The sequence below is a fragment of the Pezoporus occidentalis genome, unplaced genomic scaffold (assembly GCF_034315485.1).
Source record: "Pezoporus occidentalis ecotype Australia unplaced genomic scaffold, CSIRO_AGI_Poc_V1 ctg19, whole genome shotgun sequence".
NCBI lineage: Eukaryota > Metazoa > Chordata > Aves > Psittaciformes > Psittacidae > Pezoporus > Pezoporus occidentalis.
The window spans coordinates 1,981,758-2,005,961 of record NW_026913748.1 but is presented as its reverse complement, the minus strand read 5'-3'; the positions used below and the strand labels follow the sequence as shown (position 1 = coordinate 2,005,961).

Below are 24,204 nucleotides of genomic sequence, written 5' to 3'. Positions count from 1 at the left end.
GATTTCAATGGGGTGTTTCACTGCTTTGCACCTTTTTATGCCATGCTCTCCTCTCCAGGAGGTAATTTCAACAATTTGAAATTTGTGCTCTAACTTTTGCTGGCTTTTTTCCCCGAGCTGAGTGCACAGTCTTTCCTAGGAGCACTCTGAAGTTAGAAATGGATGACTATCTTTGAACTTAGATGAAATATACACTCAAATGAACTGACATCCTCACAGTATACAAAGCACTTCATCACTGACTTTGTTATTTGGGCTAATTCCTTGAGTATGACCTCGCTGGTGCTCACATAGCTAAGAGATGCTATGCATGTGTTTCCAGGATTTTAGACTTTAATTTATGTATTCAAAGGAGAAATGGTCTGTGACTACACAATTAGATACCGATCTCACACATGCCTGGGGTGTCACACAAACCCTTAATTTTGACATCTCTTGATTTCTCTCTGTTTCACTCTGCAAAACTGCTGCAACTCTGCAAGACTACTAAAAATAGTCATCGATGCTTGAAAATTCTAGGGAAGAATGGAAAGCATTTTTGAGAGAAGAGACAGAGAGGGATTAAAATAAACAATTAAAGGCATAAAAAACAGCTGTGGTTTCAAAAGACTTCCAAAGCACTCAGGACCCAGTTCACTGAGCGTGGCTTGCTTGCCTCTGCAGCTCCTTAGATTTCATCAGAGCACGTGCACCTGAAGAAGCACCAGGATCAGCCCCTATCCCTTTGCCAGCTCCCCAGGAACCCTCACACTCCTTCACCAGAGGAAGCTTTGTACTGGGCAGTTCAGCTGGACAGGTAGGTATGGTGATTTCTTTTTTCAGCTGTGTATTTTATGAGTTTTGGGGTGCAGCAGAGAGGAGAAATAAAACTTGCTTCATGCTTGGCATGTGATTTTCAAATGCTTGTAAGTTTTTCAGCTACATCTGATTTCCTCTGGAGTCACTAATGGCCCTGCTCTTCATTGTAGGTTATTTCCCCTGCCAAATTTCAACTTTAAAGCTCTGATTAAAAAAATACTAGTTACAAAAGAAAAGTCAAAGAAACACTTTCATATATGAAAACCTTATTACTCTGTTTTTATTTTATTTTTAATTTTCTAGAAGAAAAAAGACCCTCCGCAGGCCACATTTGCAGACACCTAAGATCACCCTGAAGACGACTATGGAAAAGAGTGCTCTGCATCTCTGGCTCTAGCAGCTGTTGTGCTATCAGTTTTAGGACTACAAAAGGAGCACAAAAGCCTATAGGGAGAGAAGTACAACAGCTTCTATTAAGTGGAAGCCTACACCACTGTGAACGTTTTCCTTCTTGTCATTGCTTTTAATATGCGCCCTCATAAAAGTGGTTATGAAATGCAGCAGAGATCGTGCAGTTTCTTCTAACAAATAAACCTTTATTCAACACTTTGCTGTTACAGCAAAGAAAGGGTGCGTGCTCTGCTCAGTGAGGACAGATATGTACAGAGCTCTCCAGTCAATGGCAATGCTGACTCTTGACTGAGATTTCACTTAGGTGGCCAGATCTTAAAAGCCAGTGTACCAAACAGCACACTGGTTATCTAGAATAAATACCCCAGCTGGATAAAGAAAAGGTTGACTTGGAAGGGTAAGAAATGCATATTCCTCGTTAGTGAAACAGAAAAAGCTGGCATATGTTCACTCTGACAAGAGAAGGAAAGGACACCCCTGCACTTAACAGCATTCAGAGCAGTATCTATACCCACCTGATCGTACTCCGAAGCTCCCGGGTACAATGGCCAGCCCAAGAACAGCTCTGCAATGACACATCCCAATGACCACATATCGATTGCTTCACAAAATGGTAAACCGAGGATGATTTCAGGGGCTCTGCAAAGGAAGAGGTTACAAAACATCAGCAACAGGAGCAGATCCACTTGGCTGGCATAGGGATGCCCACGCAGAGCACAACATTCATGAAGTTGCTTGCTGCGAACAAGTGTCATTGCAGCTATGGAGCTGAGGCGTGCACTGGCCACCGGCAAAGTGCTTGCTAACCTAGCATTAGCTGGTGAATATTTATCCTTGCAGAAGAGTCCTCTGGCAGCACCTAGCCAGGAGATAGCCCTGCTTCACAGCAGTTTGCAAAGGAGAGAAGTACTGTTAGTTTCATTCAGCAGGTGGGAAAATGAAGCACAAAACAAATGTACATTCAAAGCCACCCAATTAAGGCCTCTGCTCGAGGGTCTTGGGACCAAGCTTGCTGTCCTGTAGAGGAACCGTGCGGACTCCCTTGGTGAAGCTCAGTGGGCTTTACGAACAGCCAGACACTAAATAATCATTACAGGACTGGTATAAAAGGATTACTTTTTAAACAAATGGATGTAACCATAAAACAGAGAAATAACGTAATTAGATCTATTAGACCTAAGTCCTTTCCTCAGGAGGAAGTAGCCAAGAAACCTTCACTTCCCAGTCCGTCCCAGGCACCTGATTATGCTTCCTCTTCCTTTCCAGCCCAAACAGCCAAAATGTGGCAGCACCCTTGCTACGCATTTACTGCTGGCTTCAGGAGGTGCCCACTGAGGCACATGTGCTCAGTGAGTTTCAGCATGAGCTCAGCTGAGGAAGCTTCTCTCCTGCTCTTCTTGCAGACCTTGCAACACTTCTAAAACCCCAGCTTCTGCAGTCAGGTGATGTTAAACAGAAATAAAACCTCACTTTCTCATGCTTACTTTCCCATTGCTAACTGTTAAGAAGAATGCACAGATGACAGATAAAAGAAAGAAACTCGCATTGCCTATAAACTTTCATAATTTTAAAAATAGCCTTGGGATTTCTCAGGCCCTGATGCATATTCTGAGAATGCCTGGGGTTGACTATTGAGCAAATCAAGTGCCACCATCTAGAGCTGGAAATAGGACCCATGGTTCCCAGTTTCCCATCTGTCATCAGGATAAGATCTGACACTAGTGAGATCATACTAAGGATTACCAATTGCAGTGGAAAATATTATGTTTTAATCACACCATTACAGAGTCATGTGAAGACGAGTCTTTAGCCAAGAAACCATGCAAAGTGGGTAACTTTTTCCAAAGAAACAAGCTAATGCCTGTAGCAAGAATCCATGCCCCATCTTCAGCCTACAAAGTTCCCCAATTTTGGATTGACTGGTAATAATAAAAGCCCCAAACCATCTGTTCTCAAACCAGCAATGCAGAATGTAAAAATTACAGGAAATTCTGTGATTTTAAGGTTAGGATGCTTAGAGTCATTCTCCCCAAAAAATATGCCAGAAACTTTAGGCTACCATTAGCTCTTCTAGCTTCATCTGTGCTTGTTGTTCTCATACCCCCCTGTTCTTTAGCCTACTGTGACAAACTTTTTATTCTAACTCCAATCTCTCCTTAAGACCAAGGGGTTAATTTTCCTCATTTCCTCCCATCCCATCATCCCTGCACACTACTCGACACCTAGACAAAATGCAGAGAGAAAAAGACAGCTATGGTGACCTGCATCTCATTACTATGTAAATCCAGCATTCAAAGCCATCTGCCTCTCGCTGTCTGCCTTCCACATTGTGAACAAAAATGTCCCTGGTCACTAACGAGAGCTCAGCCATACATCGGCTGAACTTCAAATCCCTCCCACTAACTCAAGTGGAGGGAGCAGAGGGGTGGACTATCGATAGGATATTCCCAATGTGATTTTGTTTAGAAACCTCCCTGCTCATAAAAATCACTTGCACTGCTGTTATATGCAGCACATACCTCCTCCCTTCTCTCCCCACACTTATGCTGCCAGCACCTCCAGACCCCTGCAAGAAGGGATGACCTAGAATTTGAGGTTCCAAAATCTCTAATTTTTTGCTGTCCAGTGGATTTTTCTTAAAGCTCCAGCTCTGGACTGCAGCAGCGAGGAGAGAATTTCTTTTTTCACACACAAAGAAGTTTTGCACCTCCACTGTTGGGAAGAAAAGCACAAAACCAGTGTCCATACCATTTAAACACATAAAATACAACTAAATGGGATGACATTCACTATATTAAACCAGACTTATCACTGTAGGAAGGGAAGCTGGTGAGATAGTTTTATTTCATTTTACTTTTTTTGGAAGCTAAATCAAGCCTACAAATAAGTTGCCATCTTTACCCATTCAGCCCCAAACAGATGACAATTTTGGAACATAGATGAGAACCCCTGTGAGAGAGAGGCCAGATCAAAGTGATAGGGTGCTCTACGAACACCACAGCCAGTGTTCTCTGTGGCTTGCTCCCAGTGTTCGTGTCAGGACTGCAGTTTTTCCATGGAGGGGGAGTGGCCCTAAGACAAAAGGATCTTGTTAACTTAATTATGGATTCCTTAAGACGCCACAAGAATGGCAGGTATCGGACTCCACAACGGCTTCCACATTTTCAGCTGTAGACACCTCCTGTTTGCCAGCAAGAGGGAGCTGGAGTCACCCCAGGAGGAGCCGTGGTCTGCCTGCCTGCTAAAACTCTGCTAACAGCCAACACCAAGCGCTTTGGTGGAGGATGCTACAAGTTCCGTGATAAAACAACTAGTCAACTAATAAAATGCTTTCTGAACCTGTTGGGTGAAAATTCCTTTGTATGCTCTGTTATGGATACATAGATCCTTCTGCATATAGACCTGTATCTAACATGTGGAACTCCTCTCTTAACATGAACACGTCAATTTTTTAAGACAAGGTGAGGTAAGACAAGGTGAGATCCTGACTTCAATCACATGTTGTGGCACAGAGTTCCACAGGGAACCTTCTGCTTTCAACAGCATCTTGCCTCAGTTGTCTAAAGCCTGATTTTCCTTCATCAGGTTAGGTTTAAATGTGTCACCTCTCACTTCACGTTAACATGGACTGGCATAGAGGTGAAGATGGAAGTACCTGCATCACCTTTCTTTTACAACAAGCTATTTTTATACCCCTGCCCTGCTCCTCCTTGTTTGCAGCAGCTTCTGGCTTCTCAGTGTTTCAATCCACTTCCACTGCCTGGCCCTACAACTCCCCTTCCTGACATGACTGCTTGGAGACAGGCTGAACAGCCTAGAAACAGTTAAACATGAGGATATTCCCCAGACTTATTTTACACTATTTGCAGAATGCTTTTGCATTCCAGCCTTCCCTGAGCCTAATATTTTGTTTGCTTTTGGAGTGACACGAGGCATTTCAGCAGATGTTTTATCTGGGAGATCCTCTGAGACACACAGTCCTTTCTCCAGAGGAGCTGCAGTTAATTTAGGACATAGAATTATGTAGAAATAGTTTGGTTTTCCTCTTCCAATGTTAACTGCCTTTCAGTACTGTGCTGATCTGGCATAATGTTGTCTATAATCTAGATCAAGTCCCTTAAATGTTCCTCACTCTTTTCTGCAGCCTAATCTAAGGAAGCCTGTGGTATCTGTACACTTAAGCACTTCATTGCTGGTCCACCACTTTCTACAGATAATTAAAACATTAAATAACTCTGGTCCTAAAACATGCATGCAGTCCACTCTACAACTGACCCTTTTATGCCTACAAGCACTCAGATTTAGCTCAGCAATACGAATGGTATAATTCTCTTTTCTAAAGGGAAAGAAAACATTTCCACATTTTAGCCAGCTCTTAATGTGGGATTTCTCCATCCTGTAGCTGGTAACGCTATGTAACAGGGGAAAATTCCCTATTACAGTGTACATGTCAGAATATTACAATTATAAATCAGAAGGACATTTCACATGGCAGCAGGTCCTCCTGGACCAGCACCAAGGTCTTCAGCAGACCGCTCCATGGCTGCATAGGGGAGTGTTTTCTGTACTGATAATGCTGCTCGTTTTTACAGACTCACCAAACCTTTTGATTCTGGTAAGGATCCTGTCTGAAACCACACAAAGGCAGCCCAGTGCCAGATAACTTGGTATGTGCAGACACATCCCTCTTTACTGCTCTCTGCCAGTTTTTTAGCTGTGCATCCGCAACACCCTCAGCACAGTAATTCCAGCCTCTATTATGAGACAAAGGGAAAACACAAAACTTCATCCTTCTGTCCTTCCTCTCCTGCAAGCTTCCTTCAGCATCTCTCAAAGAAAGGCACTCCCCTTCTGTGCATGCAGGCACAACCTGCTCCACAGCTTACACAAATCTCACCAGCATAGACCAAAGATTTAGACCACTTGCCACCAGCTTGGGATAGACTTAAGAGCCCCGCTAAGAGCCTGCATCTCCAAGAGAAAAGTCGTAGCCCATTCCCACACCTCCTACCCCCTTTTCCAAACCAAATTACTCCCCTGGCCAGCAAAGGGTGACCTGTTCCTGGGCTCAGCACTGGGTCCAGTAAGTCTCCCATCACCATGGAGCCTCGCTTGAATGTGCCTGTGTATACCAGAGAGCTGCTCGCACTGGATGCTGGAGACCTAGGGTGCAAGGGTCTCCATGCTGGTAGCACCCGTAGGTACCCAGAGGCAAAAGTGCCATTTCATCCTTTGCTTGCACCTCATATATGATCCCATCCTGCTTTCAGGCCTGCTGCCTCTGGCGGAGTATTTACTTTAGCAACCCTGCTTTGCGGCAGGGTAATTTCATTGTCTGGTGTTTGTGTCAGGAAAATTAATTACCAGTCTAGCTCACTGGCTTTTTCACCCACACATCACAGGACATTAAAAACAAATGCCAAAAAAAAATCATTTCTGCAGACTTGGATTTGGAGAGCTGGGTTCTTTCTGAATTTTAAAAACACCCCTGCAAGCTGCCCTCCTCAGGGATAATTTACCACCTCTGGTAGGGGCCCGTGGCTAAGCATGATTGTCTCAGCAGAGACCTTCATGGACAAGTATATATATCAGACCAAAATATAACTCAAAACTTGATACTCATTGGCACCTTGAGCACAGAGCGTGCCTGCTTCTTGCCTTCGGGGTGACACTTCTAGAAGAAGATTGGGGGCAGCTGCAGATAGACCTACAGTGATGCTGTCTGCTGAGCTGATACACACAGCTCCCGTCTTCTTCTACCTGTTAGACTCCCCTGACAAAGCCTGAACTTCAAGAAGCAGCAGCTTTCACATCTCCATCCAGAAAGCCCTGGGCAGAGGCAGAGAGGCAGGAGCCCAACTTCTTGGAGTAAGGAGGCATGCACTGACCAGCTGCATGCCCAGGGCTTGACCACTCTCAGTGCTTGTGCTCTCCCACACACCAAGATACCTCCTGTGATGAGGAGGAACTGCATTCTTCACCTGCCTTACACAGCATTTTTATGCAAGTGATGGGACTCATTCTCCTCCCAGCTGAACCCTTTCTTTGGCATCTTTATGGACTCTTTCTCGGGCCTTTTCACTTGATGCTTTTGTATACTGTGAAAGTATGCAATTTTTTACTACCATATAGTGTAGCATTCAGAGTACCCTTAGTGCTTAGCTAACGGAGATGGAGAGCATACAGCACCATTTTTTGTCCCTCCGCACCTCTCAGACCCCAAATCATTTCTTAAGTGCAGGGCTGTAAAAGGAGACAGGCTCATATTCTGGGAGTAAAAGGTCATAGTTGCTATTTCCCTCACACCTCCACCTCTCCACCTTCACAGACACCTGGAAGGGATGCAGACAGCTAATACAGATGACCCCCAGACTCAAGGTCTTCCTATGCTCTGTGGGCAGTTGCAGACTTCCACCTGTGAAGAAGCCAGCCATCAGGGCCAGAGCTTAACACCTACAGGAACCAACAGCTCCTGATAGCTTTCCCAGCCCATGTCCCCCGCAGTGGGCAGGAGAGCACCTCCAGACCTCAGTGCAGATGTAGATTAGATATGAAGAAGAAATTCTTTACTACGAAGGTGGTGAGGCACTGGCACAGGTTGCCCAGAGAACCTGTGGCTGCCCCATCCCCGGCAGCGTTCAAGGCCAGGTTGCACGGGGCTTGGAGCAACCTGGTCTAGCGGAAGGTGTCCCTGCCCATGCCAGGGGTTTGAACTGGATGAGCTTTAGGGTCCCTTCCAACTCTAATCATTTTATCATGCATTCCTCCCGCACCCCTGAGCACTGGCGTTTGCTTGGACCCTCAGCCGAAGCCCATACAGAAGTGGTACAACTGCAGACTACTCACTTGGGCCTCAAAGACTGCCATGATCTCTGGACCACTGGGAAGCACCAATCCAACAGAATCACAGCAAAGGACAGCCCTGGGAGTCAGGATTCCTCCCAGAACATGCAAGCACACCATGCCTTTCAGTTTCCAGCATGAAGTTCAAACCCTGGAGAGTTTGGTCAACAGAGATATTCACCAGAGAGGGAAAGGACCACTGAAGAACATCATCCAACCTATCAGAGGACACTGTTTACCCGCAAAGATGCTCTGGTCTGAGTTGTAAGGAACAACAGTGCCTTCAAAGGGCCTATTCACAAGATCCTATTTCACAGGGCAAACACAACTACACCCGTGTTCTGGAAAAGGCTGTGAGGGCAGCCAGAGCCATTTCCAGTGCCAGCCCACCAGCACAGCCACCACTAGAGGGTAGCTCCAACACTGCATTGCTCACATTGCCTTTGCCCATCTCTCAAGATTAGTTTGCAACACATCAAAAAATATCTGTATCAGCTCAGAGGACTGGAAGCTGGATCCACTCAGCCTTTGGTGATGGTTTATGTTACACGACATAAATATAAACTGGAGGCTGGTAACAAGTGAGGTACTGCAGGGGTTTATCCCAGGAGTGGTTTGTTTAACATCTTTATCACCGCTGCAGGGGAGGGGGCAGAGTGCATTCTCATCCAGTTTATGGGTGATGCCAAACTGGAGAGATCTGGTGATGTGCTTGAGAGCAGGGCTGCCACTCAGAGGGCCCTGGACAGGCAGGAGGCATGAGTTAATGGGCACCGTCTGAAATGCAGCCAGGACAAAAGCTGAGCCCTGCCCCCGGGACGGATGAGCCCTGGTGCCAATACAAGTGGGACAACTGTAGGAAAGGCCGTGAGCACCTTGACTTGAGGGACAGTGGGCTCATAAGAGGACCCTGGTAGCAGCTGGACCAACAGCATCCCTGGAGAAGGGCCAGCTGACCAAGGAATGTGATGACCTACCTACAGCCATACTTGTGAGACCACATCTGGCTACCATGCTCAGCCTGGGGACCCCAGTGCATGGGTGAACTGGAGCAACTTCAGTGGGGGGAGAGACAGCCGTGGCGGAATCCGACAGCAGCCTGCTACCTTCTCCACTGCCCCATGGAGAAGATGGTGCCAGGCTCCTTGTTCAGGTAGGCGGCAGGAGGTGGAAATGACAAACTGAAACAGGGGAGGCTCCCACCTCCCACTGGGGACAGGGAAAACACCTCCACTGTGCTGATAATGGAATCACCATCGCAGGCTCCCCTGAGAGACTGTGCAGGTGCTATCCTTGGAGGCTTTCGAGCCCAGCCAAGACAAAGGCCTGATCTTCATCTCATGACTGACCAGCATGTTGGGCTAAATGACCTTCCAAGGCCCTCCCACATGAACTGCTCTAACTTGATGTGACAGAATAAGTATATATTTGCCAATAGGAAGGTCACCACAATCCTCCTATACACAGGCAAAATATTACATAGCTGGGAGTGTTTGGGGGGGGGGGGGGGGGGGGGGAGGCAGGTACAGGTCCCAAGTGTTTTTTTTTAGCAAGTGTACACACATAGTTCTGTCTGTCTTTCAAGACCAGAGAGCAAGTTACACAAGAATTACTTGTGGACTTGACTGGCATAATTACTGAACAAGTCTCGGGAGCCTATCATTACTAAGGGTATTTAATAGCAAATAAATCACAGAAGCAGACCAAACTACCTGCCCCTTGACACTGCTAAAGTTGCACCAGGGTGCTGGCTGGGAAGGGTAAAAAGCTTCCAGAGGATGGTGTCAGAAGCTGACAGGGTGAGTCTGGACCCCAGAAAGTCACCCACTCCCTTCCTACACTGGCACTGGCATTGGGCCATCGAATGCCCGTGTCACTCCTGGCCTTAAGTGTTTGCCCAGCTTATCTTACCGATCTCCCGTGGCAGAGCATCCATAAACTTTGCAGTGCCCCAAAGCACCTCACCCCTTGTAATTTTAAGGAATACAGCTGTGCATAGCTGACTTTATGTCATGCTTAATTACAACTTGTTGTCAATCAGGCACCTATGTAATACATATGGGAAAATATAACAATACATCTCACTTGTCTTTGCCTATACCCAACTTTCTGCCAGGCTGTACCTCCTCGCTATCTTCACTCTGCCTTGGACTCAACATATATTCAGTACCTGTAACTTTGGCTCTTTTTCTTTCCTGCTTATCTCTCTCCTGTTTCTTTCTCAGCTTTTCAGCTCTCTTCTTGCACTTATTGTGCATGAAGAAAGAGGTGGACATCATGCACAGGAACACTTAAACTCCCTACCCCATGGAGGGGGCTCACACCATGCACTGCAAACACAGCCCTGTGCTGCTACAGGGGTGCATCCATCTTAAAAACTGGGTGTCACACGCTCACATACCAGGTACCCTGTCGGGATCCTGATGTTCACTGTCACCACCACATGAGGCTCTAGGGAAAAGCCATCTCCATGGATTATTCCTAAAAGAGTTTCAAGTAAACCACACTAACAGACCCCAAACACTTGCTATTACTATGCACCTTTCCTGGGGTTAAGAAAGCTGGATTTAGCCTTGAACAATGCCAGGGTTTAAATGCAGAGGGAGGGGTCCCTGCTGGGAAGCTCTGCACCACTCTGTTCTCCTATACACATTGCATACACATTCCATCTAGGTTAGGGCCTGAAAGAAAATCTCCTGCTCCCATCAGCAAGAGGGTGCGAGAAAATAACTGAAGCCCCGAGCTGGAGAAGGCAGCGCAGCTGTCTGTGGAAACAAGACAAAAGATTTAGAAACAGTCTCTTTTTCCCCCCTCTCCCATGTCAGGCTGTTTACAGAAACCAAGGGATGAAATTTTGCAGACAAAAACACTGAGAGCAGCCTGTCAGTCTCAGAGGGAGGGAGGGAGCGGCAGAGGGAGGGGAGCGTAGGCTTCTTTCAGGATTATGGATCATTGCTAAATTGCTCTATCAATTATTAAACCCATCACTCAAAGCGCAGTAACCAAAATACAGCAGATAAAGCCTTTCTCATCCACTCTCTACCAGCTGCTCTCTTCCTCAAGCCAGAGGGGAATGAAAATTCTCATAGTTTATATTTTACAAACATCATTTTCCCCGTACCTTGAAAATAAAAGCTTTTTCGGACAAGGTACAGTACAACTGAGCCTGCAGCAGAAGATACTAAAGGAAGACTTGCCCTTTTGATTAACAGACCCAAGGAATAAAACAAAATCTCTCAAATCAATATAATTTCTTGCCACTGACAGGTTAAAACATTTGTTGGTGGATAAATGAAGAGGCAGGCTACAGCCATCAATAGATGTTAGCTGCTATTTGCCTTTGCTGCTGGGTGGATCCAAGATCAGCGGCAGGGTGGCCATGGCCCCAGGAAAGGATGGGGCATGCATGGGCAAGTGACACATGGCATTTGGGTGGCACGCGGCATTTGGTCTGGCCAGTGACTCTGCGGAGAGAGAAACTGCAAACACACATCCAGGATAATAGAGGAAGCCCTGAGACGGCAGTGCCAACAGAGAACCACACAGGGAGGAGTACCAGGACCTGACACACAGACAGAAAGAGTTCCACGTGGCTACCAATGTCTGAATGGACATGAGTCTTCAGCAGCACTTGCTGGAGGCATTTACCATATTCATCAGCTGAAGCAAACAGTGAGAGCACTGGATGCATCCAAACTTCAGCACACATTTAAGAGCTTTGCTGAATCTGAATCTGCTAGTAAGTCCTTGTTGCACTTGAGCTGGAAATAGTAAGAGGCAAGGAAAGCTATTAAGCCCAATAATGGAAAAGAAAGCCAGGTCCTGGGTCAGCCAGGAGACACACTAAGCTTGTCCCAGCCAGAAGTGCATCTTTGTACGTCCCTGAAGGAAGCCCTCCTGGACTGATCACAATCATGTTTATCTCTTTGGACTCAGAAATGCAGGACTCCATAAACTTTAGGAGTGAACAAGGCTGAGCACCAAGACCACTGCCCCCAGCGGTCGTCAGCTCCACACTGACCCAGAAGGTCAAAAGCATGCACGGGGGCCGGGGGGGGGGGGGGGGAGATGTGTGGTGAAACAACAGCTACATTCAGCACAGCATGACCTCTAGTTGTTCTCTGAAACAAAGGGTAATGCACCGGGGAGGGAGGAGGGCTGGGGCTTTCCCAGGTTATGGAAGAAATCAGAGAATAGAAAAATCATAATTTGAAAACAAAAGCCCTATCCATGCCAGGCAGTGAATGGATGAGCGGCAACGTACTGGGTGCAGAGCTCCCCTGAAGGAGGCATCTGATCAAGAGGGGAAGAATGTCAATTATGTGCTCCCATTCATGCCACCGCAATGAAAGCATGATTCTGACTCTGCTTTCTGACCCGCAGTATGCAATTTATGCAAATCCAAGCTGTTCTCGCTTTCCTCAGAGCCAAACATGCACCAATGCCAGAGCTGGCTCTAAGTTTTTGTTTTCCTTTTCAAATCTATTGTTTTCACTGTTGAATATTTAAGACCTTTTGTTGTTGTTGTTGCATTTCTTTGGAAATAGTAATTAAAAAAATCCCAAAGCACAGAGAGACAGACAAGACTTAACTCCTCACTTCCAACAGCCTCCCATTCTGCCATGCTCAGCTCCAGCTCCATCCCAATCCCTTATCGTTCCAGCCCAGAGCCCTGACATGTATCAGCCAAGTGAAGCTCCTCTCGTCTGATCTGTAACGTTCCCTGAGACTTTTGTTCACAGCAAATACTGAAAGTTGCACCAAGCTGTGTGGTGGTTTTATGGGATTAGCCCAAATACTGAGACAATTGTCAATACAAGGCTCCAAAGGATTTCTATCCCCGGCAAACACGGATATAAACCAGACTCAGGCCACGATGCTAAGATTGGTTTCACAGAGCAAGTAGCAGGACTGAGGCTAAAAATACCAAATTATTGCAGCCTTCCTTTATTTTTTTTTTCTTTTAATGATGTCTACTGGCTGCTTTATTTTACTTTTAATTAGAAAAAGACAAAGACAAAAATAAAGTCCTTATCCTGCCTGCTCCTTCGAGAAAGGAGCATTGCCCTTTACTTATCTCTGAAAAGCCACACAGATTTAATATTATTATTAGCAGCAACTATTTGTATTTCTGTAGCACGCAGAAGTCCTGGTGGAGACTGGAGCCTCATAATGCTAGATGCTAAAACACAACGTGCTAAGGGACTGTGTCTGCTCCAGAGAATTGATGATCTAAGACTATGTGTGGTGACAGGGGAACAGATTGGTGGAGCAGTTCGCCCAAGATCATACAGTGAAAGCATTGCAAAGCCAAGAAAAGAAGCGGGGTCCTTGTGAACAGTGTGCCATATCTATTAGGACACAATGCCTTCTACTTATGGTAACTGGGAGCAGCAGTAATAATACAGGGATTTGAAGGTTCTTTCCAGAGAGATGGGTATTACTGAGGCAAGGCAGACTTTGAGGAGAAATGAAGTGTACATGCCACTCAGCAGGATAATGGCCGTGTCAGGAACAGCTCACAAAATCCAAGGTCCACTTCATTGTCCCACTTGGTAAGTTGCACCACCCTGCCTAAGCTGTGAGGTGGAACTAGATGATCCTCATGGTCCCTTTCAAGAGAAATCATTCTGTGATTCCATGACCTGTCTCACCTACACAAAAGTTTTAGGAAAAGCCTGGGAATGCCTGCCCATCCACATGCAGAGGAACATGTGGCTGGCAACAACACTGGCAGACTGGAGCTGCCCCAGTTGGCCATTCCCACTGTGGAGAGATGAAAATTCCCACCTTCAACTCAAGCCCTACTTGAATCAATACAGCCTGTGGAGAGGTTGACAACAATCCCCTGCACAAGCAGCAGGGCACAGCACCACGGAAGAACACTCCTCTTCCACAGAACTGCAGAAACACATCCACTCTGAATTTACCTTGTTCTGACTCTATTTATATTCAGGCTAACATCTGGAAGCATTAAGTAGGGCCCTACTGTACTAGGTGCTGTAAAAAAACAGTAAGTAAACAGTCCCTGCCCTAAAAGACTAGCAACCAAATTTGGGACCCTCACCATCCTGGAAATTCAAGCTCTGGGACTTGCTGCTCAGCATCTGCTAAGCTCGGATCTGCAACCAAGCCTGCACAAAACACAGTCCCTGACCCACTGCGGTGAGCATTGACAGGCTGGATCCTGCACCCAATGGAGACAGTAGGGAGCCCACAGATGGGAGCAGCTCCACTGGGAAACCCCACAGCAGCCCAGGCTACTGATATCCTGCTGCTGGTTATGTCAAGAGCACAATGAGGTAAGGCTTAAGTGTATCTGCAGGAAGTACAAACAACTATTCGTGCTGTACAAACAGTCCTGAAGGAGCCATGGTGCTTGTGGGGGGAAAGGCAACAACACTTTAAAAGGAAGACTTTTAAAACAAAGTCTTCTGCAAAGTTAAGTTCTTTCTTTATTTAAAACCATCCCATGGAAAATTCAATTGTTCTCCATTGCATCTCTGTACCAAACCAGGAGACTAAATTCAATCATTAAAGTGTGAAGCTGATGAATTTAAATCCATAGTTAAGTGCAGATTTCAACACAATTTTAAGTAAGGAGTCGCTCCCAACACCTTCATAACATGTCAACACATAGTCATATATTTGTTTCTGGAACTCTTCAAATGTCTCCTTTTACAGTTTCTTTTTTTTTTTCTTTCCTTCCTTGCCAAAACAAATTCTTAAAGCTATAGCGAAGTTCGGAAAAAATATAAACATTCCCCACATGTGAAAACCTTAGGTGGCCATCACAGAAATGTTGGAGAGACAGAAAAATACCATGATACAAAAAAAACTTTTCCTCCTCTTTGCCATACATGAGGGCAAATTTGGACTGATTCCCATCTGATTAATTTTAACTTCTAATTTGTCCTTGGATCACACTGTGGTACGGATGTCGTTTCTTCATTTGACTGTTTTGCAAGTAGCCAGTACTGTCCTCGTAAAGGACGGAGAAATCCCCATGTATCAGGAATGCTTTTGGCTGAGGGGAAGTTTGGTAATTATTCTGAAGAAATAAATACAACAATCAAAAGTACTTCCCAGTACATGAAGGCAAAGATCTACCCTTTCTTGAAAGAAGGGGCTCTCTTAAGTATACATTAATATCTTTTATTATCGTGACTGCCTGTAACCATTTAGCCCTCTGCTAAGTCAACTGCAGGGTTCAAGAACATTTCCTGGCATTCTTCACATTTTTTTACATGTTGCAATTGTATCTGGTGTATATCTCATGCTCCCCCTCCCAGAAAGCATGAACCAAATCATCTTCCTCCTGACCGCGCAGTTCAGGCTTCACATCTAAACTTGACTGAATGCAGCTCTCAGAAACCTCATTGCTTGAGGGCTGTATTAGAAATTACTGAAAACAGAGCAAGTTTGGCTTTGATAGGTAAACCCATAGTATGTTCAAGCAGCAGGGGATGCAAACGAACCAACACCTTCCCTTAAAGATGCTTTCATCCGGGCCTGTGCCACCAGTTGCAAGCCCATGAAGTTACTGCTCCAGCATCTTGGATCTTCCCTGTCCCTCCACCAAAAACCTCAGTGTACACCTTTCGTTTCGTTACCTCTTCTACTACACCCTTCTCCACCTTTACCCCCATAGCTCCCCTTACACCTGTTTAGGTTGTGGGAAGTGGTCTTTTTTTGGTTTAACTGGGACTGTGACAAAGTTGGTGCCAATGCCTAAACTGCAATGGGCAGACAGCCTCCAGCAAGGCAGGGGAGGACAAAAAGGGCCCCTCATGAGGCACAGCTCACTACCCTCCACACAATATACTACCAACACACGGCAATATTTAGGGTGCAATAATAAGGCAGCACATGAGTGCTTTACCAACAAACAAGACAGGGAAGGGAATAACTGTATTTCCTCTGTTATTCTAAGGAGGGGTTCACTAAGAGGTTAGCGAGAAAACAATGTAGGCCATCGATCACAGGGACAGCTAACCTAGAAAGGTTACCACATGTTCCTGCCTCATTTTTCACCTCTATAATTACCTCGTCACTTCTCCTCACATCCCACCCATTGCCAAGCACCAAATGCAAACCACCGCTGCTTTATTAATTATGTATTTCATTTACACTCATTGTCACCGCCCCACAACATGCCACAGAGGCTGAAGGATGAAGTGGCACAACTTCTGTGATCCCCGCAGGGCGGTGTAAGGCAGCTGGAGCACTTTCCTGCCTTTCCTTCACCCAGCATGAGAAGCTGCCATCTCTCAGCAGAGGTTGAGGCGGGACAGAGGCAGAAGGGATGTGGGTCTTTACATCCCGCATCCCTTCATGAGATGAGAAGCATGAGACGGAGAAGCAAGGTAGGGGCGTGCAAGGGAAGACCGTTTCCATTCATGAAGGGCTCAGATTTGCTTTTGGATCTTCATCCAACTGAAACAAAATGCCAATATTGCTGAACATACTTAGCACCTCCTGAAGTGAAATCCTACTCCTAACTGTGCCTGTCTAAAAACAGCAACGCCAGGCTCCTTGTTTACTGTGCCTTCCTGATGCCTGATCTGAATTTCTCTGCTTAAAAGAAAAATTCCCCTTTTCTTTTCTTTTTGCTATCTACTGCCCTGGCAAACCCAACCAGCGCTTCAAGAGCCACTCTGGACTCATTTCTTGCACATTAATGCATGCAGACACAGGCAGTCAAATTAAGAGTTACGCAGGGCAAGGGAAGCGCAAGACAATGATCTGAAGACAAAGAATTTGCAGGGAACTCACTATGTATCTACACAAAGTACAGCATCACATTTCTGACACAGGGAAGCCTGAAGGTCTTTTTTTTTTTATTTATTTGCTTTAGGGAAACCTAAAATAGCTTTCTTTGAGAACCTGTGCTCTGTAATCACTGTTTCTTCCTTCTGCAGTTTTTGGATCCAGGCTTTTCAGTTGTAGAATAATAGTAAATATGTATAAAATAAGGATAACTCCTGCAGCAGGAGTAGTGAGAAATATTTTAAGCCCTAGGTCTGAGAAATATTTTCTGTTCTTGCTTTCTTCTGTCCCACCAGAAATTATAATTAATTCATGCTCTAACAATACCAAAATAATTATTTTCTAATTGTAACCATATCTGCAATAGAACTCCACGCTGATGCAAAGTGGAACAGAAAAAATTTACTGACAAGAGTGAAAAGCTTGCATGACAGAAGTCATGCAACAATACAGTTGTATGCATTGCCTGTTTTGGACCCCAGGAAAGTTCACATCCGTTGAACGCTAATGAAGAGAGAATCATCCTGGAAAAGCCAGTACAAGTAATCTCAAGAGGAAATTAAACACAGAACTTCTCTTGAGAAGGAAAACTAGAGTGAGAGCTTTTACAGTGCCTTTGGGGCTGCTGAGCTCCGAGATGCTCACCTCCAGATCCCAAAAGAAAACTAAGCACAGACAGGATCCAGAAAAACCAAGGAGGTATAGGCCTTCTTCATGCTGACAAGGAAAACCAAAAGCACAGCACCTGCGGCTCTCCAAGGTTAACTCACTGTGTTGAATGTAACTATGTTCAACCACATCAAAACATTGTAATGCATTTCCAAATATATATGAAGGGGCCAAAGAAAAAAAAATAATAAATCACAGAGCATCAGACAATCCCTAAAACTTTATTTAGAATCATAGAATAGTTAGGGCTGGAAAGGACCTTAAGATCATCTAGTTCCAACCCCCCTGCCATGGGCAGGGACACCTCATACTAAACCATGCCACCCAAGGCTCTGTCCAACCTGGCCTTGAACACCGCCAGGGATGGAGCAGTCACAGCTTCCCTAGGCAACCCATTCCAGTGCCTCACCACCCTCACAATAACATCTTCCTTATATCCAATCTAAACTTCCCTTGTTTAAGTTTGAACCCATAGTTCTAAGTTGGATCCACAACAGACACTGGAGAGGATGCTGGAAAAAACCCACAATGGACCACTATGAACACTGCTTCCCATGTCCCATAGATGCCATGCAAACCCTCTCCTTCTCCACATGCTACAAGAGCCAAACCCTTTTTAAGGGAAACTCTCCCCGCTCCTAATGCCTACCAGCAAATACTGCATTCAGATGCACTCCCTCAGCCAAGTCCTCAGGAAAGTTGCAAGGGATGGCTATTAACAATGACCTTCTTGTCTTCAGCACTGACCATAGCACTGATGTTCCAGCTACAGGCACCTCCAATTCACCCCCAGCTCTCACCTACAGAACTATATAAAGAGGGGGCTTTATAGTTCTCCCCTCCACTCAGTGGTGTCTCTCATTATTGAATGCCTGTGGTACTCCACACTGCATCCCTGTGACTACAGGTGATCTTGGCACCTCTGACAGACCTGGCTGGCAGCTGAGATTAAAGGACAACCCACCAGGGCTTTCTGCACCGATGCCCACTCTGCACACAACCAAGGCAGGGTGGCTCTGGGTAACCACAAGAGGTCAAAGCGACTACTCATTTAAAACCAGGATCTGGCTGAGGAAGAGTAGGCAGAGCTCATTTGAAACTACGACAGTAGAAGCCATGTACACCCACTGAGGGTTGCGCTCTGTGTCCTCCTGCCATTCACACCTATTGTGCTTGACTCCTCCAGAGGGAAGCCTGGTTAATAGTTCTCTTCCTCCAACAGAGAGAGGCAGTGTCAGCACAGTGCTGGGCCTCCCCTGAATCCTTGAGGAAATGTTTACTTGTCACAGCAGCAGCAGGACTGACACTGTACCCACGAACAGTTTACTGGACCAAAGGGTGAAGAGAACTGGACTGGGAGATGTCTAAAGCTTCTGGTTTTGACAATGCCTGCAAGATCCTCAGGGACACTAAGAGAACAGGAAGCACTCTTATTGTGTTTTCAAGGTAATTTATGAGAAAATTTCAGAATCTCATGTGTGATCAATTTTAAAGATCTAAAATTGAACGATGTGAATTTTCCTCCCCTCCCAATTAAGCCAATTTACAGGTTTTTTCAGATTGATGGATTAGCCATAAGCTGGGATGCATGTGTCAGAGGACATCTCTTGGTTGTTTCTGTGAATTCCATTGTTTACTTATTTGCTACAGAAACAAAGAACAAGCAAAGACATGGTACAAAGTTGCAGGCTCTGGAGTGGAGCAACAGACCTTTTAGGACTGAGATGGGTCCTCTGAGGCTCCATCTCACTCACTTTTAGAAAATTCCCTGCTTTTCCACTCTTGCTTGAAGCAGCAAACATGATAAGGGAAGGATTAATTAGCTGATGTTTGTAAAGCCCTTTGAAGATGAGAAATGTTATTTTTATTTTCAAGTCTCACCAAAGAAAAAAAAAAAAAAGAAAAGAAATTTAAAAAGAAAAGGCCAGAGAAAGACTTCTGCTGTTTCCTACAGATGGAGGTCTCACAACTGAGCTCCTGTACAGAGACACTCCTCCAACAGTATATACTAACTGGCAAGCTAACACTGCAGCCTTTCCCAGAGGGGATGCATTAACAGGGTCTCTGCCCAGCTGCCTATTTTCATGAAACATGTGGAACTCAGTATCACTGAGACCTCTCCCCCCTGCATCAAATTTGCTTGAATTTGTCCACCGGATTCAAAAGTTAAGGGGAACACAGCAGCAGTGTGATCACACACATCTCTTTGCCTTAGAAAAGCAGACTAAAAGCAAATGAGAAAGGCCCTTGAATACAAATGTGGCTACCCAGAACCCAGGCAGGCTACTTCTTCCTCAAGTGTAAATTACAGAAGTGATTTGTCTTTTTTTAAAACACTTTGCACCTACTGTTGCAACTTCAGTATGTTCCTTTGAATTTTTTAAAATTATTATTATTATTTTTAGGGTTTTTTTTTTTTTGTTTGTTTCTGTTTGGGATTTTTTACGCCCCATGTCCTTGGCATCACGAAGATGCACTCAAAGCAGCAGCACACTATGGTGCAGGACATGGATGCCCTGGCAGGTGGAGAGCAACAAGAAGCTTACAGGTGGGTGCCCTGCCCTAAGAAGGCAAAAATAGCAAGCAGACAGGAAGGTATTAGCAGAGCTGTACTTAACACCTAAGAAAAGGATGACAATGAGCTGTTACACATCAGGCCTGAAGTGAGCTGGCAACCCAGAAGACTTCACAGTCTGCAGCCCATTACAGCTCCTTCAACTCCATGAGCTCATCAAAACCTCATGACCACCAAAACTAAACAGTATGCTAGCATACTGTTATTTGAGTTATCCTGTTAGAGAACATAAAAAAAATCATCTTAATGATGATGTCCAATGTCCAGCTCCAGATACATTCAATCCCCTGTGACCACAGCTAGGAGCACATGTGTTGAGCCTGCTTTCATCTGAGATCCTTTCCCCCGCTCTCAGCTCAGCAAGGCACAATGAGCAAAAGACGTGAGGTCCCGCATAAAAACAGCCATCTGGTGAAGGGGCAGGAAGAACCAGTTAAAAACAGAGTAGCTCCACCATATGGAGAAAATAATGCAGCTGGGCAGTGTAGGAAGAAGCAAACCCTACTGCAATAACTGTGTTGCCAAGTGATGTTACAGACTTGTTTTTCCCCTCGCGGCTTCTGCAGTGATCATGAACAGAGTTTCCCCCATAATGCAGCTCCATCCCCACTACAAGACCAAACTGTTCCCCCAGGTGACTTGTGGGATTACTAGGTTACTACCAAAATGTCTACAGAGTGAACTGAGCGCACAGACAGAAGTACAGCACCCCCCCTACCACCTTGCTTATTCTTCCATTCTGAATTGAGACACCAGAACTTCCGGAGAAGGTGATCCAATTCAGCTGGACGGCACTCCAAGGAGAGATGACTCAGCATTAGCACAGGAGGCAACTACATTGTTGGCAAGCCAAGGTCTGGAAGACTTCTGGCCCCCCACACCTAAGGACAGGCAATGTAAATCTGTTGGGGGCTAAGCCACCTCTCCTCCTCAGGAGCCATTACTACTTGGGCTCCTAGAGGCTTGCAATCAGATTATCAGTAAGAGCTAACTATGTGCAAAAAGGTGAGTCTCCCAAGGTCCCACCCTGTCCACAGTGGTGTGTCCTTCTTGGGAATCCAGCAGGGAAGGGATTTGTCTTTCCTGCTGCTCCCTGACCACAGGGCGTGGTGAACCACACAAACTAACAGACAGCGGTGTAAATAAGGTGCTAGCACCTCAGCTAGCATGTCCTGCTGCTGAGCCCTGCATGTGAGGTGGAACTGATGTTCAGGCCGGGCTAACTGCAAAGCAAGTACGGATCTGGATGTTAAGCACAGCCACCATGCTGAATGATGGCAGGTAACCCCAACTCTCCCCCTTTGAGGGACATACCCTCCTACTGAGCCATTTCTTACAGGTCATATCAGGTCCAAGTTCAAGGCTCTAGCTTTCTCTTGGTATAGAATTTGCTCTTTTCCCCTTTTTCCTTTATCCCACTCCCCCGTCAATCCCCTTCCCTCTTTCTCCCTCTTATCCATTTCCCTGCTGTGGCTTTCCACTGGGTTACATTTGCAGTTGTAAACAGATTTCCTTGCACAAGCAGCCTTGCAGCTTCTAGACAATGATGGACAAACCCACTAATGTCTCTGGAGGCACAGAAGCCAGTGGGAAGCACAGCCTCTTACTGGAGACATCGTTCCCAGGCAAGCAAAATCCCAGTTCGAAGCCAGTTAATGTATTAGTCATTAATTCTGGATAAAAGGAAATGTATTTGCACGGCCCTGCTTAGACAAGACTGAAATCTTAAACTTGCCCCTCCCCCTTCCCCTGCTCTCCTTTAATACGCTATTAATGCTGCACGCCAGCACAAGCCAACATGCAAATAGAGCTCTATGCAAATACGGCTCAACGCAAAGACGGCTGCACTTAGTTCAGTGCGTTAGTACAACTCCAGAGGAACAGCCAGGGGAAAAATAAATCATACAGATGATAGAGAAAGCATGCCTTAACTTCCAAATTTCCAGGGAGAGAGGCAAGCGTGTGCGTCTGTCAGAGCAGAGTTTACCAAGTTTCATCAAAGAGATAAGGTAGTTAATACTCTGCTTAATTAGAGGCTGCAGTATTCTTCTTGGGATGCCAAGGGAATTACCCGCCTAAGTGTCTATGGCTCTGTCTTGCAAAACCTACTTCTAAAGTGGACTTGGAAGTGCAACTCTGCTCAGTAAAGGCAGTACTGTCAACTTTCCTGTTCATTATTTCTCTGTAATACCACATCAGATATGCTTAGTTTCTAGACAGAAACCTTGTATGGGTTTTCCCCGAAGCACAGTCCTGCAAACAACAGCCCTGAATTTGAAAGTCCAATCACTTCCATTCCTTCCCGAGCACTGCTACCAGCATCACATTAATTGTTGCCGGCAATCAACAGGTCCCCAGGTATAATGATGATGAGGGACAGAAGTATTTCTACCCAGAGTTTTGAAGAGGTACCTAACAGAATGAAAAATCTATCTTGATGCATATGCTCTCTGGCCCTTACAGCAAGGTCTAGTTCAAGGACATTCACTAGAGCTGCTGCTAACTACCATACTTGCTTGCAAGCACAGTGAAGTTCCATTTGACTCTAGCTGTGAGAAGCAAGCCAGCAGGTCAGCCATAGGGTGTGAACAGTACCAGAAAGACCCAAGCACTTCCTGCTTCCATAAAGACAGCTGTGTTGGACTTTCAGAAACCTTAATATACCAAGGTAAAGCAAGCACAGTTTATGAATCCCACTTGATAGCTGGGAACACTAAGACATGTAGCAGAAAGATAATCTGGATGAGTTCACACAAGCAAACAAGGCATAACTTCCTTTGTCCTAACCTTGTATGTTAGCCACAAGACCATCTTTGGGTACAAGTGCCAAGTTTATTAGAAATATGTATCAGTGCAATTGGTGACTGCATTCAGAAATATTTCTCAGCTGTGAAAGACAGCTGAGAATGCATTAAGGTCACTTGGAGCACTTTCTGAGAATATGCAGTCCAAGGAATGTCATTTTTGTTGAAGAACTTTTTGGAAATGAGGTTCCCATCTGGAAAGCTCCTCTGCTAGAAGTGACAAAGGAACTAGGGCATCTGTCTAGCCCAGTAAACACAGAAACAACATATCTCTGCTCTTAGCATAGGAATCATAAGTCTCAAGGAGATGGGAGTTCAGGAAAGAATTAAAGCCCAAGACTGAGCAGGAGCACCTTGCGCCCCTCATCGGCACCTCTTCCAGCTTACACTGTTTCAGCAGTGAGCGTGGGGGAAAGAATAAGGCTTCATTCTGGATTTAGCAAGGGAAAAGGTGACATCCAGAAGGAATGCAGGCAACCTCTCTTCTTCCTCAAACAAAGCTACTGGACAGTATTTGCATAAGTTATCTCCTCATGCTTCTTCCATGCATTGGGTTTTACATGACATGCAAATACCAACTGACAGAGGAAAGCTGCAGAACAATATAACAACTGATATCTTTACAAAGTGATGTCCTGTCTTTGGTGAAATTTGACTCAAGCCTAAGATGTACTGCTTTGCTGTTAACTGTATTCCATATTATTACCCATACAGCGCTCTTTTTTACAGGTAACAATATAGATCTGTGCCTGCTGCCTGGCAGTGCTTTTATTTGGGAAGAACCATAGGCAGACATCTGGCATGTAGCAAAACATGGGAAAGGGCCTCAGTGATTTATTTTTCATTTAAATTTCAGCACGGCCACTCTTGTAGTGCTCTTCCTTCTTTATGTAACTGGGAAAGGGCTGAGGTGAGAAGGATCCCACACAGAAAAAGAGCTGGCTTGCAATGCAGAAGAATGAAAGCACTGCTAGGAAAATGAGAAGACAGCTGGCTTCCGCAAAGGGTGCCAGACCTCGTGTCTAAAATTAAAGAATCTCATGTTCTGAGGAAAGCACCTAGTCTCGCCCTTAAGTAGAAAATTAAAAAGCAAGAACTGGAGCACACCGTGTGATTATTAGTGCCCTATAAAAACCTTAAACCAGCTGGAAGCCAGATTAAATCCTACACATGTCAGTAGTGCCGGATGGCTTTCTTTTTTCAGCGATTTTTTCAAGGCCTGCATGAATGGAATTCAGAACATGGTTGGTCAGCAGCCAGGAGCTGGACCCACCTTATAAAATCACCACTTTTGGTAGCATGGCTGCGCAGGCCTACAGAAGACAAAGACCCAGA

At 45.4% G+C, this 24,204-nt stretch overlaps 1 protein-coding gene across 9 annotated transcripts in view; it reads right to left on the bottom strand.

The window, feature by feature from the left end:
• Window positions 1-24,204, bottom strand: part of HIPK2 (homeodomain interacting protein kinase 2) — a 138,258-nt gene that overhangs the window by 42,704 nt on the left and 71,350 nt on the right. For all 9 annotated transcript variants that reach the window (XM_062616392.1, XM_062616396.1, XM_062616397.1 and 6 more), the window contains exon 3: window positions 1,725-1,848. In XM_062616392.1, coding sequence (XP_062472376.1) covers window positions 1,725-1,848 — 124 coding nt within the window. The remainder of the gene's footprint in view (window positions 1-1,724; window positions 1,849-24,204) is intronic.